General features: G+C 45.6%; 1 protein-coding gene across 2 annotated transcripts; it reads right to left on the bottom strand.

Annotated features, from left to right (window-relative positions):
- Positions 1–760: 760 nt before the first annotated feature.
- Positions 761–23,197, bottom strand: ZNF71 (zinc finger protein 71). Of its 2 annotated transcripts, XM_069457905.1 has the most exons (4): positions 23,187–23,197; positions 17,741–17,808; positions 9,597–9,723; positions 761–2,244 (listed from the first exon to the last, which is right to left on the bottom strand). In XM_069457905.1, the coding sequence occupies exons 2-4, from the start codon at positions 17,771–17,773 to the stop codon at positions 761–763; spliced, it is 1,644 nt and encodes a 547-aa protein (XP_069314006.1). In that variant the 5' UTR covers positions 17,774–17,808; positions 23,187–23,197. The 2 variants fall into 2 exon arrangements, with proteins under 2 accessions (XP_069314006.1, XP_069314007.1); XM_069457906.1 differs by lacking the exons at positions 9,597–9,723; positions 23,187–23,197 and having other exon boundaries at positions 17,741–17,797.
- Between the last annotated feature and the right edge of the window lie 4,628 nt (positions 23,198–27,825).

The raw sequence follows: 27,825 nt of genomic DNA, 5'->3' as shown, positions 1-27,825 counted from the left end.
CATTCCTGCTCCCACCACAATAGACTGGACAACCAATATCTGTATCTTTCACACCCAAAAGACTGTTTAAAATGACATGGTCTCCCTTAATTAAACGTTTTATTTTAAAAAAAATGTAACAGACCGCTCTAAGAAACTTTGGCATTTGAAGCAGTATTGTAATTTGCTAACTCTGAAAAAAAATTTTTTTCCCCCTCACAACTTGCAAACTTCTACCACTTACTAGCCTAGTGGCTTCCAGCACGTATTGTAGGGAGACTGGGGCAAGAGAGAAAGCCCCTCATGCTCTTAACCCACCCAGGAAACTCACAGATGGTGACAAACTACACCTGGGCTCCAGGGCACACCACAAAGGGAGAAACGTCCCAATGCCCATCTGAGTCCATCTCCCCACACCCCTGCCACCTCCACTCCACTACTGAGGAAATGAGGCCCAGAGCCATTGCCCACAGGCCCAAGCTCGTAGGACAATTTACTCAGACAGTGGAGTCTGAGCCCTGATGGCCTACGGTTGAGCTCCCCTTACCAGTAACCCAGGCTCAGCGGACAGTGAGCCTTAAAACGTCCCCAAATAAGTGAGACTGAGGGGCTTGCTCTGACGCTCTGTGAGGAGGAGCACGTGTGAAGCAGAAGCCTCTCTGCAAATCCCATACTGCTAAGCCGCCTCCGCCCCGAGTTCCCCTGTACTCCGTGGGGAGAACGCCTCCCCCAGCGCCCCGAGGAAGCATCCCGCCCTCCCAGGCTCGACCCGCGGAGGCGCTCAAGTGTGGATCCTCAGGTGCCGTGTCAGGTTCGTGTTCCGGCTGAAGGTCTTCCCGCACTCGCCGCACCTGTACGGCTTCTCGCCGGTGTGGATGCGCTGGTGGACCGTCAGTGAAGAGTTCTTGATGAAGGACTTCCCGCACTGGCCGCACCTGTAGGGCTTCTCCCCGGTGTGGATGCGCTGGTGCTCGATGAGGTACGCGCTCTGGCTGAAGGCCTTGCCGCACTCGCCGCACTTGTAGGGCTTCTCCCCGGTGTGCACGATCTGGTGCACGATGAGGGACGAGCGCCCTGTGAAGTGCTTCTTGCAGATGTAGCACTCGTAGGGCTTCTCCCCGGTGTGGATGCGCTGGTGCTGCGTGAGGGAGGAGTTCTTGCTGAAGGCCTTGCCGCACTCGTTGCACTCGAAGGGCTTCACCCCGATGTGGAAGCGCTGGTGCTGGATGAGGTAGGAGCTCTGGCTGAAGGCCTTGCCACACGCGTTGCACACGTAGGGCTTCTCGCCCGTGTGGTTCCGCTGGTGCAGAGTGAGGGAGGAGCTCTTGTTGAAGGCCTTGCCACAGTCCTTGCAGGCGTAGGGCTTCTCGCCCGTGTGCGTGCGCTGGTGCTCGGTCAGGTGCATGTTCTGGCTGAAGGCCCGCCCACATTCGGGGCACACGTACGGCTTCTCCCCGGTGTGTGTGCGCTGGTGCACGATCAGGTGCATGTTCTGGCTGAAGGCTTTGCCGCAGTCCCCGCACGCGTAGGGCTTCTCCCCGGTGTGGATGCGCTCGTGCTGGGTGAGCGACGAGGTCTTCCGGAAGGCCTTCCCGCACACGTCGCACACGTAGGGCTTCTCCCCAGTGTGCGTGCGCTGGTGCACGGTGAGGTTCATGCGCTGGCTGAAGGCCTTGCCGCAGTCCCCACACGCATAGGGCTTCTCCCCCGTGTGCACCCGCTGGTGGATGGTGAGGGAGGACCGCTCAATGAAGTGCTTCCCGCAGGTGTCGCACTCGAAGGGCTTCTCTCCGGTGTGAATCCTTTGGTGTTTTATCAGGGAAGAGCTTCGGCTGAATGCCTTGCCACACTCGCTGCAGTCGAAGGGTTTCTTCTCCACGTAGGGCACGAGAGGCTTGCCGAGCTCTGAAGGGCTGGAGTTCTTCCCAGGCCTTGCAAGCGGACAGGCCCCCTTTTTCGTGGGCTCGTCCAGCCTCGCTGGGACCAGGGTAGGGCTTTGGTTAGTAAATCCCTTCCGTTCTCCGCATTCCGGGCCTGGCTCCCCAGGGAGTTTGCTCCCTTGAGGAATTCCCAGCCCCTCCCGCCCTGTCCGGGCATCCCCATGCTGACCCTCAGGCCAGCCGCCCAGTCTCCACGCTTCTCCTAAGGCGGGACCCCAGGCTCCAGTCCTCACGGGTTCCCCCGTGGCCACCCTGGTGGATGTTTTGTTTTCGGAAATGTCATCCTTTGGATCCGACTCTTTCATTTCAGGTCTAGTCTGCCAGTCTGAAAAAACAAAAATAGAAAATGCAAATATGTGTCGTTGACAATGCTAGGAGCAAGGAACTTCCAAAGTGGAAATCAGCAAATGAAACCAAGTCCAGGAGGCGCAAGGCACGGGTGGAGTCAGCAAATGGCAGGAGGATGGTTTAATGAGGCAGCATCAACACAGGAGGTGAGCAGAGAGTGTGTGTCTCTTCCAAAGAGGGGTAAAAGGCCAGGTGGGAGCTTGCAATAGACACACTTAAAGAGGGCTGGGAAGGAGTGAATGGCAGGCTCTGCAACCTTGAGGAGGAATGATTCCAACAGGCTCCTAACTTGCAGGGCCTTTCTCTCTTCAATTCATCCTGCATATCCCCAACCAGTTACACTTCTCAGCACTGGTTTTTATTAAAAATAATAAAGTAATAGCTAACACTTACATGGTGAGAGCTGGCTATTCTCCACTCCCTCAACCCACTGTCCAATCTTTGCCCTTCTCTGCCCCACCCTGTGCCCCAGGAGGAGGACTCTGCCCACTGGCTTCCTCTGTGTGTGGCCAAAGGCAGGAACCTGCAGGACACTGGAGGGTGAAATGAGACAGAAGTTGAGGTGCTTCTTCCCCACCTTCCTGCTGCTCTGGCTGTGGCTGCACCTGTGGGTGCTGGATATGAGATCCCTTCCCCTGGCCCTGCAGCTTCCTGCTCTTGCTGTACCCTGGTTTTTCCCCACCCCTCCCACATCCTTGTACTTCTCCTCAGTGTCAGGCCTTTCATAGCATTAAGAATGTTCATGTGTATGTTATTTCTTATTTGAGCCCCATGATGATCACATGACTTGGGGTTCTTACGACTGTTTTTGTCACTCCATCACTCCCTCTTCACTGCCTGGTTCTTGGGCGGCAGGTGATCCATGGAGCTTGGATCTACCTAAACCCTCTTCTCTTTGCCCGTCCATTCCTCCCTGGCTAACCACATCTGTGTCCTTGGCTTCAATCACCTTCTATGTGTATGTCTTAATTTCTAAATCTCGATTTCCAGCCTAGGTGGCTTTTCTGAGTCCAGACTCTACATCCTGGGATTCATTCCCAGCATTTGAAAACTGTTATCTACTTGGCTGCTTTCTCATGAAAAATGTGAAGATATGGCCACATGGAGGCTCATTTCTATGGGTGACAGACGCTAGGTGGGGCAGCAGCCGGTTCCCCTCTCCTATGTAAATGATCCACCTGGCAGCCCCCATGGCCACCTGAGTTTGAGACCCCTCCCCTGAACGATGCTGCCCCTGCCATGCCACAAGAAAGGAGTCTGGATCTAAATCCTGTCCCTCCGCTGATGCTACTCAAACACACATCTCCAGCCCAGATCTCCTCTCTGACCTCTGCCCAGGAATATTCACAATGACTTGGCCTCTCTACTGGCTATCCCAAACCTAACACATCCCATATGAAACACACTTGTGATTTCAGAGCTTCCACCAAAAACCTTTGAAAAGAAGAGAAAGAAACGCCCATGAAAGACACTTAGTAAAATAAGTCAGGCAGGAAAGGACAAATATTGCACGATCCCACTCATATGAGGTTCCTGGAGGAGTCAGATTCACAGAGACAAAAGGTAGAATGGAGGTGCCAGGGTGGGGACATTGGGAGTTGAGGAAGATTTAACAGTTCTGGGGATGGATGGTAGTGATGGTCGCACAACATGAATGTCCCAAAGGCCACTGAACTGTGCTCCTAAAAATGGTTAAAATGGTAAATTCTATGTTCTCCTTTATCACAGTTTTAGAAATAAAACTTTAAAAACATTTTTTAGAAAAGACTTAGCAGCCATCCTTGATTCACCCCTTCCTCCCACCATCTAGGTCACCTAGTGCCACTGGATGCACAAAACAGCCTGAACTGGGCCAATCTCTTCATCACCACTGCCAACGAGCTCCTCAGCCACCATGGGTTTCTTGCCCAAAATGCAACAATAGCTCCTCCCTGTCCTCCCCACCCTGCTCTCACTCTGTGATGCCTTCTCCACTCCTTGGGGAGCTGGTGAGGGAAAAAGCGCAGGTTCCCCGCCACATAACAGAAACACTGTGCCATCTGGAGTGCTCAGCAAAGCTGTTACAAAGTAGACTAGGCAAGTACCAAGATAACTACTGGGCCCTGGGAAAAGTGCCCAGCACTTTCTTGTCTTGAAACAGCCAGTTCAGACCAGTCCTGCTGGCTTTAGAGCTGCTTTGGCTGTCCTATATGCCCTTTAGCTAACTGTAATACTATTAATAAAATCCTCAACTAGTGAAAAATTCTAATATTATTAACATGACATGGGTTGCGTGACAGTTATGATGGTGCTATACCTGTGTGATTTGTTTCACTGTGAACAAGCCCAGATACAATGGGAAAACACTGCATTACTCATGGGAAGAGATTTAAAGCAACACCACAGGGTGGTCAGATGTGAGGATTTTACATGCAAGAAGCTCCCATAGAAGAAATTCCTGTGCTGCCCAGGATCGAGAGCCCTTGTAAGTAACCTCTAATAAACTCTCTAACTTACCAAGCTGGACTTGTCAGAGTCATTCTTTGTTCTCTTGGTTCCCTCTCAGTTTGGGGAGTAGTTTTTCTAAACTGTCCCAGTATTTTCACGAAACAGCAGGGTCATCTGAGGAAGCAGAGCCCTCCAGTGGCCTCCCCAGTGCACTGAGAATGAAGCCAGCACCTCCTGTGGCCTGAGAGCCAGGCCTGCCTCTGAGTCACCCCTGCCCTCCCTCCCTTGCTCACTTTCCATTGGCCATGCTTGCCCTCTTTTTCCCTTTCTATCCCTTCATCCATGCAAGTTCTTCCTGCCTCAGGGCCTCTGCACCAGCCATCACTCAGATCTGCCATGGATGGCCTCCATCAGTTCCCCAGGGAGGCCTTCCCCATCCACCCCATGTAAGGAAGGAAGATTCCTCCTGCTACTCTCTTGCCTGTTTCATTGTAATCACTCAGTGGTCTGTTGTCCTTTGATCTGTTTATTACTGGCCCCCAAGGGAAGTCAGGTCCACCATGCGGGGGCCTTGGCCTTTGCCCACTCCCAGCTCCTCCAGCCAGGCCTGCCCAGGGGAGACACCAGATAGACATTTGTGGAGCATGTGCCACGCCTGGCATGGTGCTAAGCAATTTGCATGGATCTTCTCATGACACCCTCATGATGGCACGTGAATTAGGTACAGTCATGGACGGTTATGACAAACCCCATTTTACAGATGAGGAAACTGAGATTCCAAGAATGAAGTCAGATATATACTCAAGGGTGCACAGCACACCTGAGGCAGAGCTGGGATTCAACATAGGATCCCAAGCCGGGGGTCCTGGTGAGTCACTATACTGCATGCGGAACTACTTAATGCAAGAGAATGATGGTGACTTAGTGACCCTGGCGTGTGGCATGATGCCCAGGCGTCAGGACAGATGGTGGCATGGGGCCTTCTCAGTGGAGAGAAAGAAAGAAGGGTGATGGTGAGTTTGGTTTGGGGTCTGAGATGCTCTGGGATATAAACTGGCACGCGACTGCAGAGATCAAATGGCACCAAGAGTCTTGGCTCTGAACACAACATCAACCTGAGACGTCAGGGGAGCTGGAGGCAGGATGCAGGCAGAGAGGCATGGGAAAGGTGGCTGCCCCTCTTCGCGGGTTAAAACCCTGCAGCAGAGTCATCTACAAACCACAAAGGCTCAGCTCTTAAATAGGACGGCCGAGAAAGCAGAGTTCCATGTCAGCCAGATCGAAACTACCCTGCCACACCATTTTTCACCAGTCAGGTCAGCAGAACAGCAGAGGGCCTGATGACATGTTGGCTGGTGCCGGCACACGGACACAGGCTTTCCTGCCCATTGCTGGGGGAGATATCACAAGGACAGCTCCTGCAGAGGGTGCTTGGGCTGAAACCGGTTCATTGTGGGTACATTTTTTTTTCAGTGCTAAATCTCGTCCTTCATAGTTTCTTTTTCCATGTTCTGTCTTTCTATGATTTTTTCTGATTACAAAGTAATTTACACTTTTCATTAAACCATCAAACATAAAAAAAAAAAAAACCATAAAATGGAAGTCTCTTGTAGTCTCACTCATCAGTTAACAGTTGATTTATAATTTTTAGGATTTGTCCCCCAATACATACTAACACACACATGCACACACAAAATGTACACTAACACACATACTACACACTAACACATGCAATGCATACTGACACACTGCATACTAACATACACACTGCATACTAACACAAACACACACTGCATACTAATACACACTGCATACTAACACACACAATGCATACTAACACACACACAGCACTCACACACACATGAATGCACAATTTTTTTCCCCAAAATGGGGCTTCTGTCCAAGATAGGGTAATAAGGACCAGATTCCCTTCATCTTAAAATAACCAAAAAATAAAGGACAAAATATATAAAACAATGGTTTTGAAGACACTGGACATCAGGCAATGAAGGGCAATAATCCCTGAGAGCCAGGAAAAAAAAGAGGTGGGCCCAACAGCTGCCCCAGCCTACTGCATAGAAAATTTCCAGGCTGCGACACATGGAAGGGATGCTGAGGCACAGCTTGGCAGACTCCCCAAGTTGAGGAGATGCAGCGGAGAGACCAAGGCAGGCAGAGTTCATGGGACAGAGCACTGGAGAATAATGAGCTGCACAGAGAGAGTCCCGGAGATCGGCGAGGGTCTCCTTCCAGTATTCAGACTACTGATCAGAACATGTGTATGAGGAAACTACACAACACTGGGAAAAACATGCAAAGGACTTGAAAACAGTGCCTAGAGTCGACACAGGGCTGGGAATAGTGCCTTTTTGTACCAGTCAGACTGAAAAAACTTGTAATTCATGGAACACTGGGCAGAACACTCAGAAGGGTCTTGTGGAGAATGTCTTTCTAGACTGAGCACAAATTATAAAAGCAAGATCCAAAAGGGTCAGAATCCTTGTTGTTGGTTGCAAGATAGATAGATGGGACAGAACAGAATCCAGAAATGAAACCACACACACATATGGACAACTGATTTTTGACAACGGCGCAAAGGCTATTCATTGGAGGAAGAACAGTCTTTCAACAAATGGTGTTTGAACTGGACATACATTAGCCAAAAAAAACCTCCCAAAAAACTTACATTAATACTTTGTATCATATACGAAAATTAACTCTAAATAGGTCAGAGAAAAAAAAATAAAACCTAAAACCTAAATGTACAGAATAAAACACAGAAGAAAAGAAAACCTTTGTGGCCTTGGAATAGGCAAAGGTATCTTACATATGACACCAAAAGCACACTCCATAAAAGGAAAAAATTTATACACTGTACTTAATCAAATTAAAAAACTTCTGCTCCTCAACAAATGCTGCTGGGCCCTCGGATGTCCACATCAAGGGCAGTGAGCCCCTTTCCTACATCATTCACAAAAACTAACTCAAATGGATCAAAGACCTAAATGAAGAGCTAGAACAATAAAACTCTTAGAAGAAAACGTAGTCAGTCTTTGTGGCTTTGTGTTAGGTTTCTTAGATGTGACACCAGAAGCACAAGCAATAAGAACAACAAATAAATAACCTGGACTACATAAAAATTACAAACTTTTGTGTTTCAGATGATGCCATTTAGAAGTGACAAGACAACTCACAGAATGGGAGGAAATATTTGCACAGCATATATCTGACAAAGGACTTATATCAAGAATATATAAAGAACTCTCAAAACTCAATAAAAAAATAACCCAGACAAAAAAAAGGGCAAAATATTTGAACAGATACTTTACCAAATAGAAGATACAGACAGCAAATAAGCACATGAAAAGATTGACAATATCAAATGAAAACCGCAATGTGACACAGCTACACACTTGCAAAGAGGGCTAAAATTAAAAAGATGAACATGCTGGAACTCTTGTGCCCTGTGGTGGAAATGTGAAATAGTACGAACACTTTGGAAAACGGTTCAGCAGCTTCTCAGAAGTTAAATATACATGTACCACATGATCCTGACTTTCCACTCCTAGGTCTTTACTCACGAGAAGGGAAGTATATGTCTGTACAAAGACCTGTACACAAATGTTCATAGCAGCTTTATTTGTAATAGCCCAGAACTGGAAACAACCCAAATGTCCTTTGATAGGAGAATGGGCAAACAAATTGTGGCATACCTATACAGTGGAATACAGTGAATAATATGCAGCAATACAAAGAAATGAACTATTGATACACACAACAACATGGGTGAATGTCAAAATAACAATGCCAAGTCAGATCAAAGAAATTCGGATCAAGAACAAGAGCATGTAGTGTATAATCCCATGTATATAAAATTCGAGAACATGCAAACTCAACCACAGTGACATAAAGCAGACCAGTGATTGCCTGAGGATGGAGACTGGGGATAGGGTTGGGGAAGGAGGGATTATCAAGAGGTATGAGGAAACTTTTGGAGATAATGGATATGTTCATTATCTTCACCACGGTGACAGTTTCCTGGGTACGCACATGTGTCAAAATGCATCAGACTGTTCACTTTAAATATGTGCAGTTAATTGTAAGTCAGTTATACCTCCAAAAAGGCTATGAAAGAAACGAGACCATACTCTAGTTCTGAAAGTGAGTGTTGTCACCTTACAGAGTGTCATGGAACATCTTTCCAAGTCGGTGCCTACTGAGAGTCCTCAGCTTTGAAGAGCTGCACAGTTTCTATCATATTGATAGATATGGATATATTTAGTCAGTCTTGTATCCCTGGGAATGTAAGTGGTTGTCCTTTATTTTTCTTCCTACGTAAAACTTTGCACACTTATGGAAGAATTTCTAAAGGACAGATCCCTAAAAATGGAATGGTTCAAAATTTCATTGGCAATGCCAAACTGTCCTCCAGCAGAGCTGTCCCATCTTTATACTCCTAAAATGAAAGTCTTTTTCCCTGCACCCTCATAATACAGGCTGCTATTATTTTTTGATCTTTGTGTACCTCATATACAAAAACTGTTATCTTAATTTGTATTTCTCTATTAGCAAGGTTAATAAACTTTCATAAAGTGTAACCTTGTATATTTCTATGAATTGCCATCTTGTAAGTGTGGTCCATTTTTCCATCAGTCATTTAGTCTTTTTCTTACTTATTCCTAGTAGCTTGTTACATAATTATGACCCTTTGACTATTACACATGTGAGAAATATTAATATTATTCCTCATGTCATCTTCCATCAACTTTATTTTAGCTTCAAGTAGAGCAATTTTTTATAAACTTTTTATGTAGTCAAATCTGTCAATTTTTTCCTTGTCTCTTTGTGGTCCTCAAGTTATGGGCCAACAATGAGTAGTAACTCAATGCAGCTTCCCCTTACCCAGTGAGACCAGGTTCCTGTAGTTCTCCAGCATCACATCCCTGTACAGGTCCTTCTGGGCAGGCTCCAGCTGCTGCCACTCCTCCTGCGTGAAGTCCACAGTCACGTCCCTGAACGTCACTGACTCCTGTAAGAGGAAACCCACATCTGCTCACAGCAGGGCCCTCCTTACAGAGGCCTGGAGAAATGGCCAGAAACACTGAGAGGATTTAGGGAAGGCAGACAGGACATATCCAAAGTGATTTCAACAAGGTGCAGGGTTCTGAAGGGACCAGTTTTCTCGGTGTCTAGTTATGTTGGGGTGGTGCTCTGACAGAGAAATAAAGTCACAGGTCTGAGAACCAGATGGAAAGAAAGCAAAGGCAAAATGGTCATAACCGGTGAATCAACGCACGCATTAGGAACACGCATTAGCACGCAAAGGCAGAACCTACGTGGAATCCAGGACATCTAATTTTCCCGAGCCACTACTAAGCACCACGCATTGAGCTGGGTGCTGGGATACAGACAGCTTCTTGAAGCTTCTGTGGGAAAGGCAGACGAAAACACGTATGTAATTTGGGAAATGCAATCATGAAGGTATGAACAAAGTTTTCAAGGCAACTGAGTAATGCCAGCTTTAGGGGGTGTCTGGGAAGATTCTGGAAAAGAGACAATGAGGACAGGCTGTGGGGAGAATTAGTGGTTGGGCCCCCTGGGGGAGATTCTGGGTAGAGGAGGCAGCCTGGATCAAGACCTGAGGCTGAAAGGCAGAGTAGACTGCTGGGGGTCAGAGAGGAGATCGAGTGGAAGCAGCGCTGCCTTCCAGGAGAGGCCATGACCTGTGGACTGATGAACATGCAGAGCAGGGGAGATGGTGATGGCAAGGCCACGTGCTATGCGGCTGCTACGTGCCAGACACTACTCTAAGTGGTTGTTATGGGCTGAATTCTGCCCCCCATACACAAAAGAATAATTCATATGTTGAAGTCCCAACCTCCAGGATGTCAAGAACATGACCTTGTTTGGAAAAAGGGTCACTGCAGATGTGATTAGTTAAGTTGAGGTCATCCTAGAGTAGGTATGACCTGGCACCCTCAGAGGGAGCCTGGCCCCGCAGACACCTTGACTGGGGACTTGCAGCCTCCCAAGTTGTGAAAGAGTAAATTTCTATTGTTTAAGCCACCCAGACTGTGGTACTTATTTACAGCAGCCCTGGGAAACTAACACACTGCTTCACATATATTGATTCACTTACTAATTCAAAACAGACCTACCAGGCAGGCAGTAACATTATTATAATAACAATACGTCCGTTTATAAGCTACTGTCTTTCATCCCCAAAACCTCCCTTCTGTACTCTGTCCTGTGGTCCCAGGTCTTTGACTCTGCAATCTGGTATTTCTGCCTTAGCAGCTGGCTCTTCCTTAGGCTCTGCCAATGGGCGGCACTGCAGGGAGGTTGGAAGGTGGAGAAAAGGAAACCAAGGCACAGAGAAGGTAGGTCCCTGGACTAGGACACACAGCTAACGAGTGGGACAACGAAGCTTTGAACCCAAAGGGCTGGCTCTAGAGCCACATTCTAACCCCTGCAGGATACTGCCTCTCATGAACCAGCCAGAGAAGTGGGTGTTGAAAACTTGTGAAGTCTGATTCTGACCTCTGAACCCCCACGTGTCCCTACCCCTGCTTCGTTCCCTGTCCTCTGCTCCAGCCCTGCTGGCCTTCCCTCCGCTCCTTGAATATATGCTCTGCCTTTGCACTTGCTGTTCTCTCTGCCCAGAATGTTCTTCCTTCAGGTCTTGGCTAAGCTGGCTCCTTTCTTAGTCATTCTTTGGAAGGTTTGAGCAGGAGAGTGACAGGATCTAATTTATAATTTTAAAAGTGCACTCTGTATTTGCACACCCATATTCAATGCAGCATTATTTACAATAAACAAAAGGTGGAAGCGACCCAAGTGTCCATCGACTAACGAACAGAAAAACAAAACATGGTATATTCATACAAGAGAATATTATTCAGACTTAAAAAGGAAGGAAGGCTGGGCACGGTGGCTCACGCCTGTAATCCTAGCACTCTGGGAGGCCGAAGTGGAAGGATTGCTTGAGCTCAGGAGTCTGAAACCAGCCTGAGCAAGAGTGAGACCCTGTCTCTACTAAAAATAGAAAAATCAACTGGGCACAGTGGTGCACGCCTGTAGTCCCAGCTACTTGGGAGGCTGCGGCAGGATCACTTGAGCCCAGTAGTTCAAGGTTGCTGTGAGCTATGATGACACCACTGTACTCTAGCTGAGGTGACAGAACGAGACTCTGTCTCCAAAAAAAAAAAAAAAAATATGAGATGAAATAAATTTAAAAAATAAAAAAATGAAAAATGAAAAGGAAGGAAATTCTCACATATGCTGCAACACGCATGAACTTTGAGGACATTATGCTCATTGAAATAAGCAAGTCATGAAAAGACAAATCCTGTATGATTCCATGTAGAGTAGTCAAGTACATAGAGACAGAAAGTAGAATGGTGGTTGCCAGGGGCTGGGAGGCAGAAATGGGGAGGAGTTGTTTAATGGGTGAGGAGTTTAAGTTTTACAAGGTGAGAAAGTTCTGCAGATGGATGGTGGGGAAGGTTGTGTAACAATGTGAATGTCCCTAATGCTACTTGTCAAAAGATAAATTCCAACAAATTTAGTTTAAAGACCTACTTGGCTTTCATTTGCAATTCCAGAATCAGGCAACACCTCATTCTATAAAACAGAGCATGTGTTCTGATGAGCTGAGCAGAGGAGTTTGGCTTTCTTGGTAGGAAAAGGGCTGAACAGAAACAGAAACAGAGAATAAAAAGCAGACTGGTTGCTTCAAAGTTACTTTCCTATAGGGTTAAAGCAGAGGGCACTTCCTTATTACACTAACTCTGGTTGACTGGACCTTACTGATTTTTGGAAAACTGGCCAAAACTTTGATGATGTGGCACTTGGCAGGAGAGACTCCATTCTGGTCTGGTCTGCTGGGGCCTACGGCAGGGGGTAAGTCCAAAACCACCACCTCCCATACACACTAACACACTGCATGCTCAAAAATGGTTGAGATGAAAAATTTTATGGTGTGTATAGTTTACCACAATTTAAAAACAAACAAACGAACAACATTCCTGATGGGCGCACGGGCTGGCTCTAACCTACGGAGTGTCATTCAGCAAAATCTATCGAAACTGAAATTCAAATATCTTTTGAACAATTTATATACTAATTCAGACATGTTAACATGTATATGGAAACATGTGTATGAGGATATTTATTATGGCATGAGATGAAGAAGCAAAAAGACTGAACACATCCCAAATGTCCATCGTTGGGGGATGGATAAATTAGGTTGGTACGTCCACCACAATGGAATACACACCACCGTAGGGCAGCTTGTTAGCTGTTGCTGTGGAATGATCTCTTGAATACACTGTTACATAAAAAAAAAAAAAAAAAAAAATCAATCCCCAGAAAAATGTGTCTAGTTTGCTAAAATTTCCATAAAGGGAAATAATTAAGGATATTTATACATATGGGCCTCTGTAGGCACAGACTCTTTTTGGAAGCATATGCAAGAAATTGGGACAAAGTACACTTCTGTTATTTAAGCCACCTGATCCGTGGTACTTTGTTATGGCAGCCCGAGCAGACCCATACATTGTCTTGCTCACTCCTGAATCCCCATCATTCTAAATGCATGATGCCCTGCATGTAGCAGAGGCGCAACATACAGCTTCTGACTGAATACAAAGACCAGTGAGTGGGCTGGTGTAAGGATTAACTGAGTCAATCCATTTAAGACACTCAGAACACAAGTGCATAGCATACAATAGGTGCTCAATAACTGCCAGCTTCTATTACTGACACCTGCAGGTTCCCAGCTCTCTCCAGCGTGCTGAGCACCCCCAACTAAGCCATGGTTCACCCTCCCTGGGGAGGGACTCCCACTGCTGGCCAGTCCCTCCAGGGTCCCCGGGTGCCCTTCTCGGGCCTGGCTCAGAGCAGCCTCCCTGCCAACGGCCCACCTTTGGTGCCCTTTCCTGGCTGTGTTTCCTTGGACAACCACCTTCCCCTTTCTGAGCCTCACATGTGAAATGGGCTTCATGATAACCTGTCCCCTCTACAGCAGTCATGGAGGTTAAATGAAGTGGTGCATATACGATGCCAGCACAGTGCCTGGCATGGGTGGAGAAAGTGCTCAGTAAATGCCAACTGTTGCTATTATTGTTTAACTTTGATATTTAATATATATTGAATGTAAAATTATTAATACTTATAATTATTATATGATAGTATTTGACTATTTGGCCCAATACATCCTTCAGCCAGCCCAGCTAATTCCTTCTTTTTTTAATATGAACCACTTGATTAAGGAATGATTGACATACAAAAAAACTGCACATATTTAATGTACACACTCAATGAGTTTGGGAATGAGTGAAAGTACTACCACGATCAAGACCATAAGCTTATCAATTTATGTCCAAGAGTCCCCTGCCACCTCCTTTATTTATTTTACAAAAATTTAATACAACAATTCCTTCTGAAAGTCTTCCTTAAGTATGCCCCACCTAATTCGCTCACTCAATGAAATATTCCCTGAGCAGGCTCCATGTATCAGGACCAGGCTGGTACCCAGGACATGCTGAGAAACAGAACATGGCCCCGAAGGCCAGAAGCCCAGCATCTTGGGGAGAGACATGCCATAGCAAAGGACTCCTCTGAGCTCTTTGAGTGTACGTGTCCGAGGCCACTCGTTCTAGTGCTTCAGCATTTTTGGTTTCCTGTCTAATGACATAAACTATTTCACCACAAGGAAAATCTCTCAAGAGCTGAAATCAGATAGGATCTATTTATTAAAAAAATCAGAATGTAATTACACTAGAAGTGATTTTAAAAAACTAAACTTACAAAAAAATCCCAACTATGTTGAAATAAAAACAAACAAATCCTTCTAAATAATGCAGGTAAAGAATAACTCAATACAAGAATCACAGATGAATTCAAAATGAAGACAGCACGGTGACTTCCTTTGGAAAAGCCTGGTGGTTCCTTAGATGGCTAAACAGAGTGAACCACATGACCCAACAATTCTACTTCTAGGCATACACACAAGAGAACTGAGAACACGTGTTCAAACAAAGACTTGCACACGAATGTTCACAGCAGTATTACTCATAATAGCCAAAAAGTGGAAACAACCCAAATGTCCATCAGCTGATGAGTGGATAAATGCAATGTGGTATAGCCATACAATAGGATATTACTCCACCATGAAAAGAAATGAAGTTCAATACCCGGTATCACATTGATGTACCTCATGAACATTATGTAGCTGAGCAAAAGAAGCCAATCGAGAAGGACCACCGAGTGTATGATTCCACCAATATGAAATGTCCAGAACACTCAAATCCATGGAGGCAGATTAGTGGTTGCCAGCAGCTGGGGAATGAATGATGGGGGAAAATGTGAGTGAGTGCTAATGGAGACACAGTTCCTTTTGCGATGATGAAAATGATCTGAAATCAACTGTAGTGATGGTTATACAACTTTATGAATATACCAAAAATCAATGAACTGTATACTCTGTGGTACATGAAATGAATCTCAACAAAGGTATTGAATAAATGAAGACATGACAAACCAAAACTCCCAAATAAGTCAACCAACATATTTATACAGCAAAATAAGTTCCAAGGAGATTAAAAAGTTCACTGTTAACATGCAAATGATACATGGTAACAAGGAAGAAAATACAGGTGCTATCTGACCTGTGGGCAGAGAAACCCTTTCACTGTTTAAAGACAAAGGAGGACACCACAGCGGAAGAGACCAACAGATTTGATTTTAAAAATATAAAATGCTTTTGTACTGAAAAATTAAGTAAATTAAATAAAGAAGTAAACAAAAAGTATACCTGGGAAGAATATTTGCCACAGATGTTACACACACACATTTACTTCTGTAAAATCTTTAATACTAAGATTCCTATAGATGGGTAAAGTGCAAGATGGATCATTTACCTGCCTACAGAAATGGCTAATAAACATTCTCTAAGAATTGAAGCTCACCAACAGTACAAACAATGCTACTCAAAAAGAAATTTCATCACACCCTTTGTCACCGATTATGCTCAAGGTTTATACCATTTGTCATTTATATCTATTTATCTATATATCCATTTATCATTTATATCCAATGCACCAAATAAACACCTGACAATGGCCAGTGTAAACCAGTGGAGGCCCTTTCCAACATGCTGGCAGGAATACTATCACCGCAACCAATTTGGAAAATAATGCAAAGACTTATGAAAGTCCTCAAAAATATCCAAACCAAGGCCAGAGAGGTGGCTCACACCTGTAATCCTAGCACTTTGGGAGGCTGAGGCGGGTGGATCATTTGAGCTCAAGAGTTGGAGACCAGCCTGAGCAAGAGTGAGAATCCATCTCTACTAAAAAAATAGAAAGAAATTAGCTGGACAACTAAAAACATATAGAAAAAATTAGTCGGGCATGGTGGCACATGCCTGTAGTCCCAGCTACTCGGGAGGCTGAGGCAGAGGATTGCTTAAACCCAGGAGTTTGAGGTTGCTGTGAGCTAGGCTGAAGCCACAGCACTCTAGCCCGGGCAACAGAGCAAGACTCTGTATCAAAAAAAAAAAAAAAAAAAAAAAAAAATCCAAACCAATATTCCTCTTCAAGGAATTGGTCCTAAAGGAATCATATAAAATGCAGGGAAACACTTATGCCCAACCTTGTCTCCTGTGATACTGCTTATAAACATGAATACCAAAAAATGTCCAAAAACAAGCGAACCATTAAGTAAACCAGGGTATGGCCACTAGATAAAATTTTCATGTAGTCATTAAAACTGATGCTGCAGAGGAGTTTTTAATGGTGTAGAGAAATGCTCAGGATGAAATCCTTGATGAAAAAGCAGGATATAAAACTTACTTAGCCAGAGTGATTCTTATTTTCACAAAACAATATGCATATCTAAGAAGGAAAAGACACTAAAAAATTCCAGAATGGTTATCTTTTCGGGTAAGATCATGGCTTAATTTGATTCTCTAAGCTATATTTTTCTGGAGTTTCTAAGATTTTTATAATGATCATGTATTTCCTTAACTATCAGGAATTTTCTTTTACTTTTATGACATATTACTTACAGTCAAAAAACTACTTTTTTTAAAAAAGGTCAAATTCACCAATATTGGATGGACATTTAGGTGTACTGGTTATGCAGTCAAAACAAGTGATGTTTGTAAGGTTTTCAAAGGCAATGGGAAATCCCTGTTACATAGGTTAGATGGGGGAAAAAAATCCTCAAGATTAAAATGGCAAAGCCAATACTTAGTCAATTTTTAAAAATAATCATCAGAGAAAAGATAATAAACGAATACACAAATATCTACATGGTTATCTCTGGGAAGAGGGCTTATCGGCGAATTATATTGTCTTACCTAGAGTTTGCTGTATTTTGCCAGCTTTCTATTAATATAATGACCATACATATGTATATTTTATTATGAAATATTTCAGGCTTAAAAGAGAGTTTAGAGAAAAATACAACAGAAGGCCACATATGCACCACCTAGCTAAAGATGTAAAACATCATGGCTAGGACTGAAGATGCCCATGTGCCCCTACCCAAAAGGATCCTCCTCCTTCTCTCTAGAGGTAGCCACTGTCTTAAATGTGGTGGGCTGTGTTCCCATGTTTTTGTACTTTCACCGCATGTGAATGTTCACAAGGGACACTTAGCGCTGTTTTCCTATTTCTAAAGGCTACACGTCCAGCTCAGTCCTGCCGAGCCCTTTTCACTCTGTCATGTTTAAACCATCACTTTGCAGGTGCCCACTGATGGCTTCCAGGAGCCCGGAGGGCAGGTCTGGCCACCCCTGAGCTTCTCTGTCCCCCACAGCCAGCATCAGAGACAGATGAGGGGCTGTCAGCCCACAAGGCATAGGACAGAGGGGCAGCAGGAGCATGAGTACTGCCCTCCTCATCAGGAGGAACACAGGTCTCAGGACACGGGCCCGAGGCCTGAAGGGGGTCAGATGGCAGAGGCTCACTCAAAGGCAGGAGCCTGGCCCCCTGGGCATAAGCCTTCAAGAAGGAGGGCGAGCAGGTGACACGACTCACCAGGGCCTCGTCAGTCAGCAGCTGAGTGGCCATCCCTCCGGGAGGACGGGCCTTGAGGGCCAACAGGGCTGTTGGGGGAGAGAAGGAGGCACAGTGAGAGACCAGGCTGAGGCCCACCTCACAGATGCAGATGGGACAGGCATATACCCACTGAGAGACAGGCAGAGAGACAGAGAAAGAGAGAGAGAGAGAGAGAGAGACAGAGACAGAGACACACACACACATACACACACATCAACGATGAACTTATTGCATGCAAGGCACTTGATAAATGTCTCTGACTTGATCCTCCAACCACCCTGGAAGGAGGGCACTACTTCCACCCACCCCAATTCACAGATGAGGAAACTGAGGCTCAAAGAGATAAACCACTTGCCCAAGATGACAAAGGTGGGACTGGACTTCGCAGAGTATTTCTGGCTCCACATGCTGACTACTAGGCTACACTGCCTCTTAGATGCATGCCCACACACACTCATGCTCCTGCAGGCTGCTAGGGGCCACGGGATCCCCTGCCTCTCCCAGCAGCCCCACCTGGATGCTCTCTTTGGGTCTAAGTGCTGGACTGAGGCTTCTCAGATGCCCCAGTACCTTCCCCTGGCCCTTCTGGACGCTTCCCCCAGACCTCATAGGGTTACTGTGAGGTTCAACTAACAGATACATGTGAGGACCTTGGAGTTGGCCTGGAGCACAGTAAGAGCTATGCCGCTACCATTACCACTGATGTCAGCTGAGCATGTTCCAAAGAGCAGGACATCCCAGGCTCGGGGCTCTCAGAGGTAGAATCACGCAGGGGAATGCATTCAGTTTTGATTCCCTTCCAGTTCTTCTGACACGCTCAGGAGACAGTCTCAGTGGCCGCTAGTGTGTAGCACCCCCTTTCCGCCAACTCCACTCTGAACAAGAGAAAATAGGGCTCAGGTCTCAAGTGTAGGCCAACTGTAGTATCTCCTTAGAACTACCTGGCTTTACTTTCATTTGTTTTAATGTTTCTCTTTTTACAATACTCAGTTTTTATCTACAGTAGTCACATGGAGTTCCCTTTTAAACTAAGTTGATTTAAATTTTTAAAAAATCAGTGAGTCAATTCAAATAAAAAGCAAAGTACAAAATAGGACAGGTGGCACAAGTTAAGGCACATTCTTGACGTTTGAGACATGTTGGCTCAGTCCTGGCTCCAGAAGGACCTGCCTAGATTTGCATGCCTCCCATAACAGGGAGCTCACTACCTGAGCCACCAACACTTCTGACTGGAAACAAGTTTTCCTTCTGCTATAAACTGAAACATGCCTCCCTAAGTTTCTAACACCTTAGGGTCACAAAAAAAAAAAACCCCAGTCCTCTCCTATACAATAGCCTTTTAGCTACAGCACCAATTCTCAAAGTACCAGAATCACTGAGGATGCGTATTAAAATGTTATTACTTGGAATATAGATTCCTAGGCTCCCACCCAGACCCTCTGAATCAAACCACCAGGGTGGGGCCCAGGAATCAGTATTTCCAAACAAGTTTTCCAGGTGATTCTCACACATCTTAAATGTAAGAACCACTAAGACAAATAAGGGCCAAATGGCCCCAACTTCCACAAGCAAAATGCCAAATGATTTTAATTGTAGGGGGACACGTATAAGGCTAAGCTGGAGCCTTTAGAGCAGCGGTTCTTAACCGGGGGCAATTTTGCCCCCAGGAGACATTTGTGGTTGTCACAATTTGAGAGAGGCGGAGAAGCTATGGGCATTTCGTGGGCAGAGACCTGGGATGCTGCTAAATATCCTACAATGCACAGGAGAGACCCCACAAAGAATGATCAGGCCCCAAACGTCAGTAGTGTTGAGGTGGAGAAACCCTGCTATAGAACGAAAGGATCACAAAGTGTCAGCTTGTGGCTCTAAGACATAATGTCTGTAAACTAAAGTGCTGTACCCGACCCACCATTTTGCTGGTGCTCAGTAAAAACATCCTCTGCCTGTTTTCCAGATTTCCTCCAGCACTAGAAATCTCTCAAAGTTTTCACCACCACCCACACAGCCCTTTGGTCTGCCCTCAGTGGCCTCCCCACTCCCACACTTGGCCCCAGCCCCTGGCCTTTGTAGCTGCTATTCCCTCTGCAAGGACTGCTCTTCCCATAGCTGGCTCTGCCTCATGATCTGATCAAATGTCACCTCCTTGGAGAAGTCCCCCACTCCCAGGTCTCTGAGCTCAAGCAGCAAGCCCCTCCCCCTCTATCTCCTTATAGCACACATCACTATCTACAACTGTCTTTGTAAAAATAGTTTCCAAGTTTGTCACCTGTTTCCCCTCCACCAGAACATAAGCCCTCAGAGAGCAGGGATTATCATTTTTGGATTGTATCTCCAGCATCCAGGACAATGTGTGGTACACGGAGGTTGCCCAGACATCGAGTGAACAGATAAACTAACTTTCAGCGCCGAGCAGGATGCAAGAGAACCAGCCCTCTCACACACCGGTGAAGGAATGTGAGTCACTCAATCTTTTTCCTGAAAGTCAGCTGGCAATACACAACCCCCATTACCCAGCAACCCTGTTTCTGGGAATCTGCTCACAGCAATAAAAGCTCCATGTAAAAAGGTTACACATAGAAAAAAAGATGTCTGGCTGGGCACAGTGGCTCATGCCTGTAATCCCAGCACTTTGGGAGGCCAAGGTGGGAGGATTGCTTGAGCGAGACCCTGTCTCTATAAAAAATTTTTAAAAATTAGCTGGGCATGGTGATGAGAACCTCTAGTCCCAGCTACTTGGGAGGCTGAAGCAGAATCGCTTGAGCCCAGGAGTTTGAGGTTGCTGTGAGTGATGACTGCATCACGGCACTCCAGCCTGGGCGAAAAAGAAAAACAAAAAAAGAAAGGAAAGAAAAAAATAAGTTTATGGCAGCACTGTTTCTAGGGGCAAAAAACAAACAAACAAACAACAACAAAAAACCAAAGAAACAAAAAACCCAAACCAAGGAACCAACAAACAAAAACACTCTGGAAACAAAATTAATAAACATTACTAAAGGAATGGGTCAAATAAATGGTGGGGGTCTCCATACTATGAAATATCAGGTCACCTCTACAAAGGAGAGAGTTCTGCATTTGTTGACTTATCTGTGGTATCATTAAGTGAGAAAAGCAAGTTACACGGTTTTATGAATCACTCCAGCACTTTGTGGAAAAACAAACCAACACACGTGGTTGTGTATGTCTTTCTAGCATTTTCCAGCCGAGGGAAAGCTGTGGAATGAGGCCAGGCTGGTGCCTCAAGTGCACAAAGTGGGAATGAGAATGATGATGAGAGTTATTAATTTTTCTTTCCATTCCTTTGAATTGTTTCCCTGGGTATAGCAACCTCACGTTACTGTCATTTTTGAAACATAATTTAATCTTTAAAAACATATTCCTTCCTTCCGGGTTAGTGGTCTCACCCCTGTGCTTAATTGCTTTTAAAACCATAAGGAAAACAGATAAATCTAATACAGCCTGGATTAAATCTGTCTTTATATCAATGAAATCACCCAGTATACTTTTAGGGTTTTTTTTTGTTTTTTTTTTTTTTTGAGACAGGGTCTCCCTCTGTCGTCCAGGCTGGAGTGCAGTGGCATCATCATAGCTCACTATGGCCTCCAACTCCTGGGTTCAAACAATCCTCCCACCTCAGCCTCCCCCAAAGTGCTAGGATTACAGGTGTGAGCCACCATCCCTGGCCAGGTGGGGTTTTTTTTTGTAGTGGAGCAAGGGCCCCATGAAGACAAAGTGCCCCTGAAAATCATGAAGCAGCTTGGAAATGACTTGCCCAGGAGCATGGTTGGTGACTGTTGAACCGGTCTGGCCTTAGATCTGCCTTAGATCTGCGTAGCTGCAAAACCAGTGGCTTCCTCATTCCTATTCTTCCCCTGGGCTTTCTGGCATTTCCTTCCTTTCTTCCATTTTCACTCTTAATAAGGGAGACAGTCCCTTGGGGAAAATCCTACAACCTTGTAGCAGCTGAACAGAAAGGGAAAAAAGGATCTCCCATTTGTCTGGTGGTTAATTGTGGAGGTTCAAACCCAGATGCCTGGGAGTAGCCTTGGGTGATTCACTTAAGGTCTCTGAGCCTCACTTTTCCCATGTGGAAGATGAAGGTGATGATGGTCCCTACCTCAGCATATTGGGAGGCCTATCAATGAGGCAATTCTGGCAAAGTGCCCAGAACAGCACTGGCTCAATACACATCCCATGAATAAATCAATCCCTGTTTGGTCAGAATGGAGTAGGGGATGGAGACCCTTAAAGAGTCTGACTCCCCTTTAAGAAGGCCCTGTGGGAGGCAGAAGAAGAAACAGCTTCCCTTGACTCCACATCCTGTCACTCACACACGCCTGCCCTCCCAGGACCCCTGAGGTTGGGCGGTGTTGGGCACGGGTGGGGCAGACTAGGAGATGTGTGGGGCAAGGAGGCAGTGGCTCTGCTAGGCCCACTTGTCCAGCTGTACATGGTCTATGGAAGGGGTGCACTCAGTCACACCCACACACATAGACCCACCCAAACAGAGTCATACACAAACACCAAGAAACACTCAGAGGCACAGGCTGACACAGAGAGACAGAGAAAGACTGCCTCTGGAGAGACAGACTCCCACACTCACTCCCACAGACACACACACAAAGACCAGACACGGTGGACACCCAGAGGGCACCCTCACACAGACACCCATGGACAGAGATCAAGGCAGACGTACACACAACAGCAAAGGCAGACACAGTCACGCAGGGGTATCCCCACAAAGACAGGCAGAGAGACACAGGCAGAGCCCAGAGGGATATACCCCCCCAGACACACACAGAGAGACCAAGACTCTCTGAAGGGGTGTGTGTGTGTATGTGTGTGTGAAGGACAAGCACACACACACATACACAGGCAAAGACAAGGCCACAGGAGGCCACCCAAACACACAGACCTACCGTATCAGACCCACACACAGCCACAGCCTACAGCCAGTCTCAGGACAACACAATCTCTCTCTCTCTCTCTCTCTCTCTCTCTCACACACACACACACACACACATATACACACACACGAATTCGCCTTCTTCCCGGGATCGGAGCCTCATGGTCAGTAACAGCTTTCCTGGCTCCATTCCTGTCCCAGCCCTCACATCTGTCCTTCCCCTGGACCCTTAGGCCAGCTCCCCGGCCTGCACGTCAGTCGTGGCCCGCACTCTGTCTCCCCCAGAGCCCGCACTCCCCTCACTTGGGGAAGCCCTGCTCCCTGAGCCCGCGCTCCCGCTCCCGGCGCTCACCCTCTCCGTCAGCCCGCACACCCGCACCTGGCCCCGCACGTGGGCCGCACACCCTCTCCCCGGCCCGCACGCCCTCTCCCCAGTCCGCCGCCTCCCCGGGCGACGGTCGGGAGCGCAGCGGGTGGAGGGTGGGCGGGACCCTGACCCCGCCCGGGAGCCGGACTCACCCTTGCGTTGCTCCGACGGGACAATGACCGCACCCGCTAGGTACACCCGGCCTCAGTGCGCCTGCGCGGAAGGCGCCGGACTACGCTTCCCAGAAGCCCGCGCGCCGCCATCTGCCCTCCCGCCCTTCCAACGGAGCCGAGGCCGGCGCGCCAGAGCGCTCCTCGGTCTCCGAGGATCCCGACCTACGGAGCGGGGGTAAGTGGGCGGGTTGAGGGAGAGGAAGGAGGGTGGAAAGAAGGAGGGATGGGAAGGAAAGAAGGGGAGGAGGGGCGTGAAGGTGGGGTGGGATGGAAGGAAAGGGAGGAAGGAGGAGAGACGGGAGGAGGGATGAAGGCTGGAGAGGGAGGAGGGATGGGAAAGGAACAGACGTGGGTCAAGGGAGAGGGAGGGAGGAATGGGAAGGAAGGGAATAGAATGGAGAGCGGAAGAAGAGGGAAGAAGACAGGGTGAAAGGAAGGGGGATGCGGAGGAAAGAAAGAGCAGGAGGAGTAGGGGTGGGGCCAAGAGAGGAGGGAGGAGGGAGTGTAGAAGAGGAGGGGCGAGCAGAGGCAGAGAAATAAGCCAGGGAAGAGGCACATCTCATCTTCCCTCAGGCATTCTGAGGGCCAGTCTGGGCAGCTCTGAGCCTGATAATCGTGCTTATCTGTAGAACATTTGTAAGGCATACGGAGATGAAAAGCAAACGAGCGTTAAAAAAAAAAAAATGTATAGGAGGCCATTGGTTTGGACTGAGCTCCTGCAGTTGGCCCAGCAGACCGAACCAAGCGGAGTTACTCATGCGGAAGCTCGGAGCTACCAGGCGGTCGCTCATCTGACCTTCCCAGAGAGCAGGAGAGAGAATAGCCACCCTTCAAACTGGCCAGTTTTAGCTGGCGTGATGCAGAGATACCCTCTGCTTAACCTGTACGAGGAAAGTAACCTTGAAACGACCAATCGACGTTTGTTCCCTGTTCTTGCTTTCTTCAGCCCTTTTCTGCCTTCTATGAATCCAAACTCCTCTGCTAAGCTTGTCAGAACTTTTGCTCTACTTTAAAGAATGAGGTGCTGACCGATTCTAGAATCACAAACAAAAGCCAATTTGATCTCTGAACTAAATTTGTTGTAATTTTGTCTTTTGACATAACAAAAAAATATTAGTCCTTATTATGAGTTTTCCTATGTGCCAGTTCCTGTTCTTGGCATTTTATGATTTATGAACTAAATTTTCACAGCCAAGCTACTTTCCAGACGAGTTAAGTGGTGCAGACAGGAAGTCTCACACAAGGCAAGGGGTAGGGACCAGGCCACCTAACTGGGCCCCTTTTCCACTGTAAACCACAAAGCTGAGTGCAAAAACATTTGCTGAATGTCTGAATGACCACAAAACTATAAACAGTAGCTAGGCTTATGTGGTGTTTAATGATTTTTTTAATGAAATATTGTATTTTGAGATAAATGTGCATTTATTCACATGAAGTTGTAAAACATAATACAGAAATCATAGAGAGACCTGTGTATCCTTTACCTAGTTTCCCCCAAGAGCAACATCTGGCAATATCATAATAGGGTACTGACATTGATCTTGTCAAGATGGATAACATTTCCATCACCACAAGGATCCCTCATGTTGCCCGTTCATAGCCACACTCACTCTCTTCCAGACTTTATCACTAATCTGTCCTCCATATCTATAATTTTGTCATTTCAGGAATGCTATACGAATAGAATCATACAGCATGTGAACTGTGAGATTGGCTTTGTTTTATTCAGCATAATTCTCTGGAGATATATTCATAAGTTGTTATATGTATCAATAGTTTATTACTTTCATGTGGAGTGGTATTCCTTGGTATTGATGTAGCACAGTTTGTGTGCCACGTCTGGGTTGGGGCTATTACAGCTTGTGTGTGTGTGTGTGTGTGTGTGTGTGTGTAGTAAGAACTCTTAACAAAAGATCTACCCTCTAAACAAATTTTTAAGTGTATAATACATCATTGTTAACTATAGATACAATGTGTACAGCAGATCTCTAGAACTTAATCATCTTACATAACAGAAACTTTATACCCTCTGAGCAACATCTTCCCATTCCCCCACCCCCACTCCATCCCTGGAAACCACCATTCTATTTTCTGCTTGTATGAGTTTGACTATTTTAGATTTCATATATAAGTGAAATCTTATTTTACTTAGCATAATGTACTCAAGGGTCATCCATGTTGTAGCATATGGCAAGATTTCCTTTTTTCCCCCCTAAGGCTTAAAAATATTCCTCTGTGTGTGGATCACGTTTTTTTATTCATTCATCTGTCAATGGACATGTATATTGTTTCTACATGTTGGCTATTATGAATAATGCTGTAATGAACATGGAAGTGCAAATATCTCCTTGAACCCTAATTTCAATTCTTTTGGATATATACCCAGATGGGGATTGCAGGATCATACGGTAGTTCTAGTTTTAATTTTTCAAGTAATCTCCATACTGTTTTCCACAGTGGCTGTACCCCTTTGCATTCCCAACAGTGTACAAGGGTTCCAATTTCTCCACAACCTCACCAACACTTGTTACTGTTTGTCTTTTTGGTAATAGCCATCCCAGCAGGTGTGAGAGGATACCTCATTTTGCTTCTGATTTGTATTTCCTTGATGGTTAATGATGTTGAGCACCTTTTCATATACCTGTTGGCCGTTTGTATATCTTTGTTGAAGAAATGTCTATTCAAGTCCTTTGCCCATTTTTAAATCAGGTTATTTGTTTTTGGCTTTTGTTTTTGCTATTGAGTTAAACGAGTTTCTTATATATTTTGAATATTAACCCCTTATCATATATGTGGTTTGCAAATATTTTCTCCCAATCTGTAGGTTGCCTCTTCCTGCTATTGTTTTCTTATTATAGGTTTTTGTGTGAAAACCTTCATTTCTCTGTGATTAATCCCCAGAAGTGCAATTACTAGGTCGTATACTACATTTATTTTTTTTCCTTAAGAAACCATCAACTGAGGCCAGGCGCGGTGGCTCACGCCTGTAATCCTAGCACTCTGGGAGGCCGAGGCGGAAGGATCACTCGAGGTCAGGAGTTCAAGATCTGCCTGAGCAAGAGTGAGACCCCGTCTCTACTAAAAATAGAAAGAAATTAGCTGGACAACTAAAAATATATAGAAAAAATTAGCCGGGCATGGTGACGCATGTCTATAGTCCCAGCTACTTGGGAGGCTGAGGCAGGAGGAAACTATAAGAATTCTAGAGGAAAACGTTGGAAATACTCTTCTAGACATTGGCCTAGGCAAAGCATTTATGAAGAAGACCCCAAAGGCAATCACAGCAACAACAAAAATAAATAAATGGGACCTGATCAAATTAAAAAGCTTCTGCACAGCCAAAGAAACTGTCACGAGAGCAAACAGACAACCTACAGAATGGGAAAAAATTTTCACATACTACACATCTGATAAAGAGCTGATACTAGAATCTATTTAGAACTCAGGAAAATCAGCAAGAAAAAATCAAACAACTCTATCAAAAAGTGGGCAAAGGACATGAACAGAAACTTTTCAAAAGAATACAGAATGGCCAACAAATATATGTAAAAATGCTCAACATCTCTAATCACCAGGGAAATGCAAATCAAAACAACGAGATACCACTTATCCCCAGTGAGAATGGCCTTTCTCAAAAAATCTCAACACAATAAATGTTGGCATGGATGCAGAGAGATAGGAAAACTCATACACTGCTGGTGGGACTGCAAGCTAGTACAACCTCTATGGAAAGCAATATGGACTTACCTCAAAGAGATACAAGTAGAGCTACCATTTGATCCAGCAATCCCATTACTGGGCATCTACCCAAAAGAACAATAGCTCTTGATATGGCAAGGAAACTAACCCTTTGTAATTTGTATTGCAAATACATTTTTTTAGTTTGTCATTGTGTTTCCACATTGCTTATGGTATTTTTTGTTCTTTTCAAGAAAAATACATTGTAAAGCAGCTGATGTGTAATAAATGATAAAAAAATAAAGAAAAAAAAGAAAAATACATTAAAAGATGTTTTTCTAGTGAGCTAAGCGTCCCAATGGCATTTGATCCAACCATCTTTTCCCCACTGCAATGAAAACCCCTTTTTGTCATATGTAAGGGGAGTCTGAAAGCTCTGTATGCTCTGGATAAGATCGTCCATCCCAAATCCTCTATGCCTCCATCAGCAGAGGTGAAAAGGGAGCCTGAAAGTGCCATTTTCTAGCAGTCATGTGCTCTGGATAAGAGCTCTCCTCATCTGGCCCTCCTATATGCACAGGTAGCACTCAACAGGGAACCCAAGAGCTCTGGATGTACCAGGAAAAAAATGTGCCCCTCCAGGGCTAAGGGTACCTACTGAAGGACATGGGATTTCTTTTTGGGGGTGATGAAAATGTTCTGAAATTGAGTGTGGTGACGGTTGCACAACTCTATGAATATACTAACAGCCATTAAAATTTCACACTTTAAGTGGAACTTCAGGGCTCCCCCTTCATTGCTGCTGATGGAGGCACAGAGGATAGGAAATGGGTGGTCTTTTCCAGAGCTGTATGGTATGTGAATTATATTTCAATAAAGCTGTTACTTAAAAAAACCAACCCCCCCCAAACATATCCTTCCACTAGCCTCTACTAAATCA

This window comes from Eulemur rufifrons, chromosome 24, assembly GCF_041146395.1.
Source record: "Eulemur rufifrons isolate Redbay chromosome 24, OSU_ERuf_1, whole genome shotgun sequence".
In the NCBI taxonomy this organism is placed as follows: domain Eukaryota; kingdom Metazoa; phylum Chordata; class Mammalia; order Primates; family Lemuridae; genus Eulemur; species Eulemur rufifrons.
This window is presented reverse-complemented; position numbering and strand designations above follow the sequence as displayed.

What these genes read in the sequence shown, in the direction of transcription:
- ZNF71 (XM_069457905.1), bottom strand. Translation starts at nt 17,773, where the DNA reads ATGGCCACTCAGCTGCTGACTGACGAGGCCCTG. An exon ending in TGCTGACTGACGAGGCCCTG is followed by an intron (nt 9,724 to 17,740) that starts GTGAGTCGTGTC and finishes TTCCTCTTACAG; the next exon opens with GAGTCAGTGACGTTCAGGGA. An exon ending in CAGGAACCTGGTCTCACTGG is followed by an intron (nt 2,245 to 9,596) that starts GTAAGGGGAAGC and finishes TTGTTTTTTCAG; the next exon opens with ACTGGCAGACTAGACCTGAA.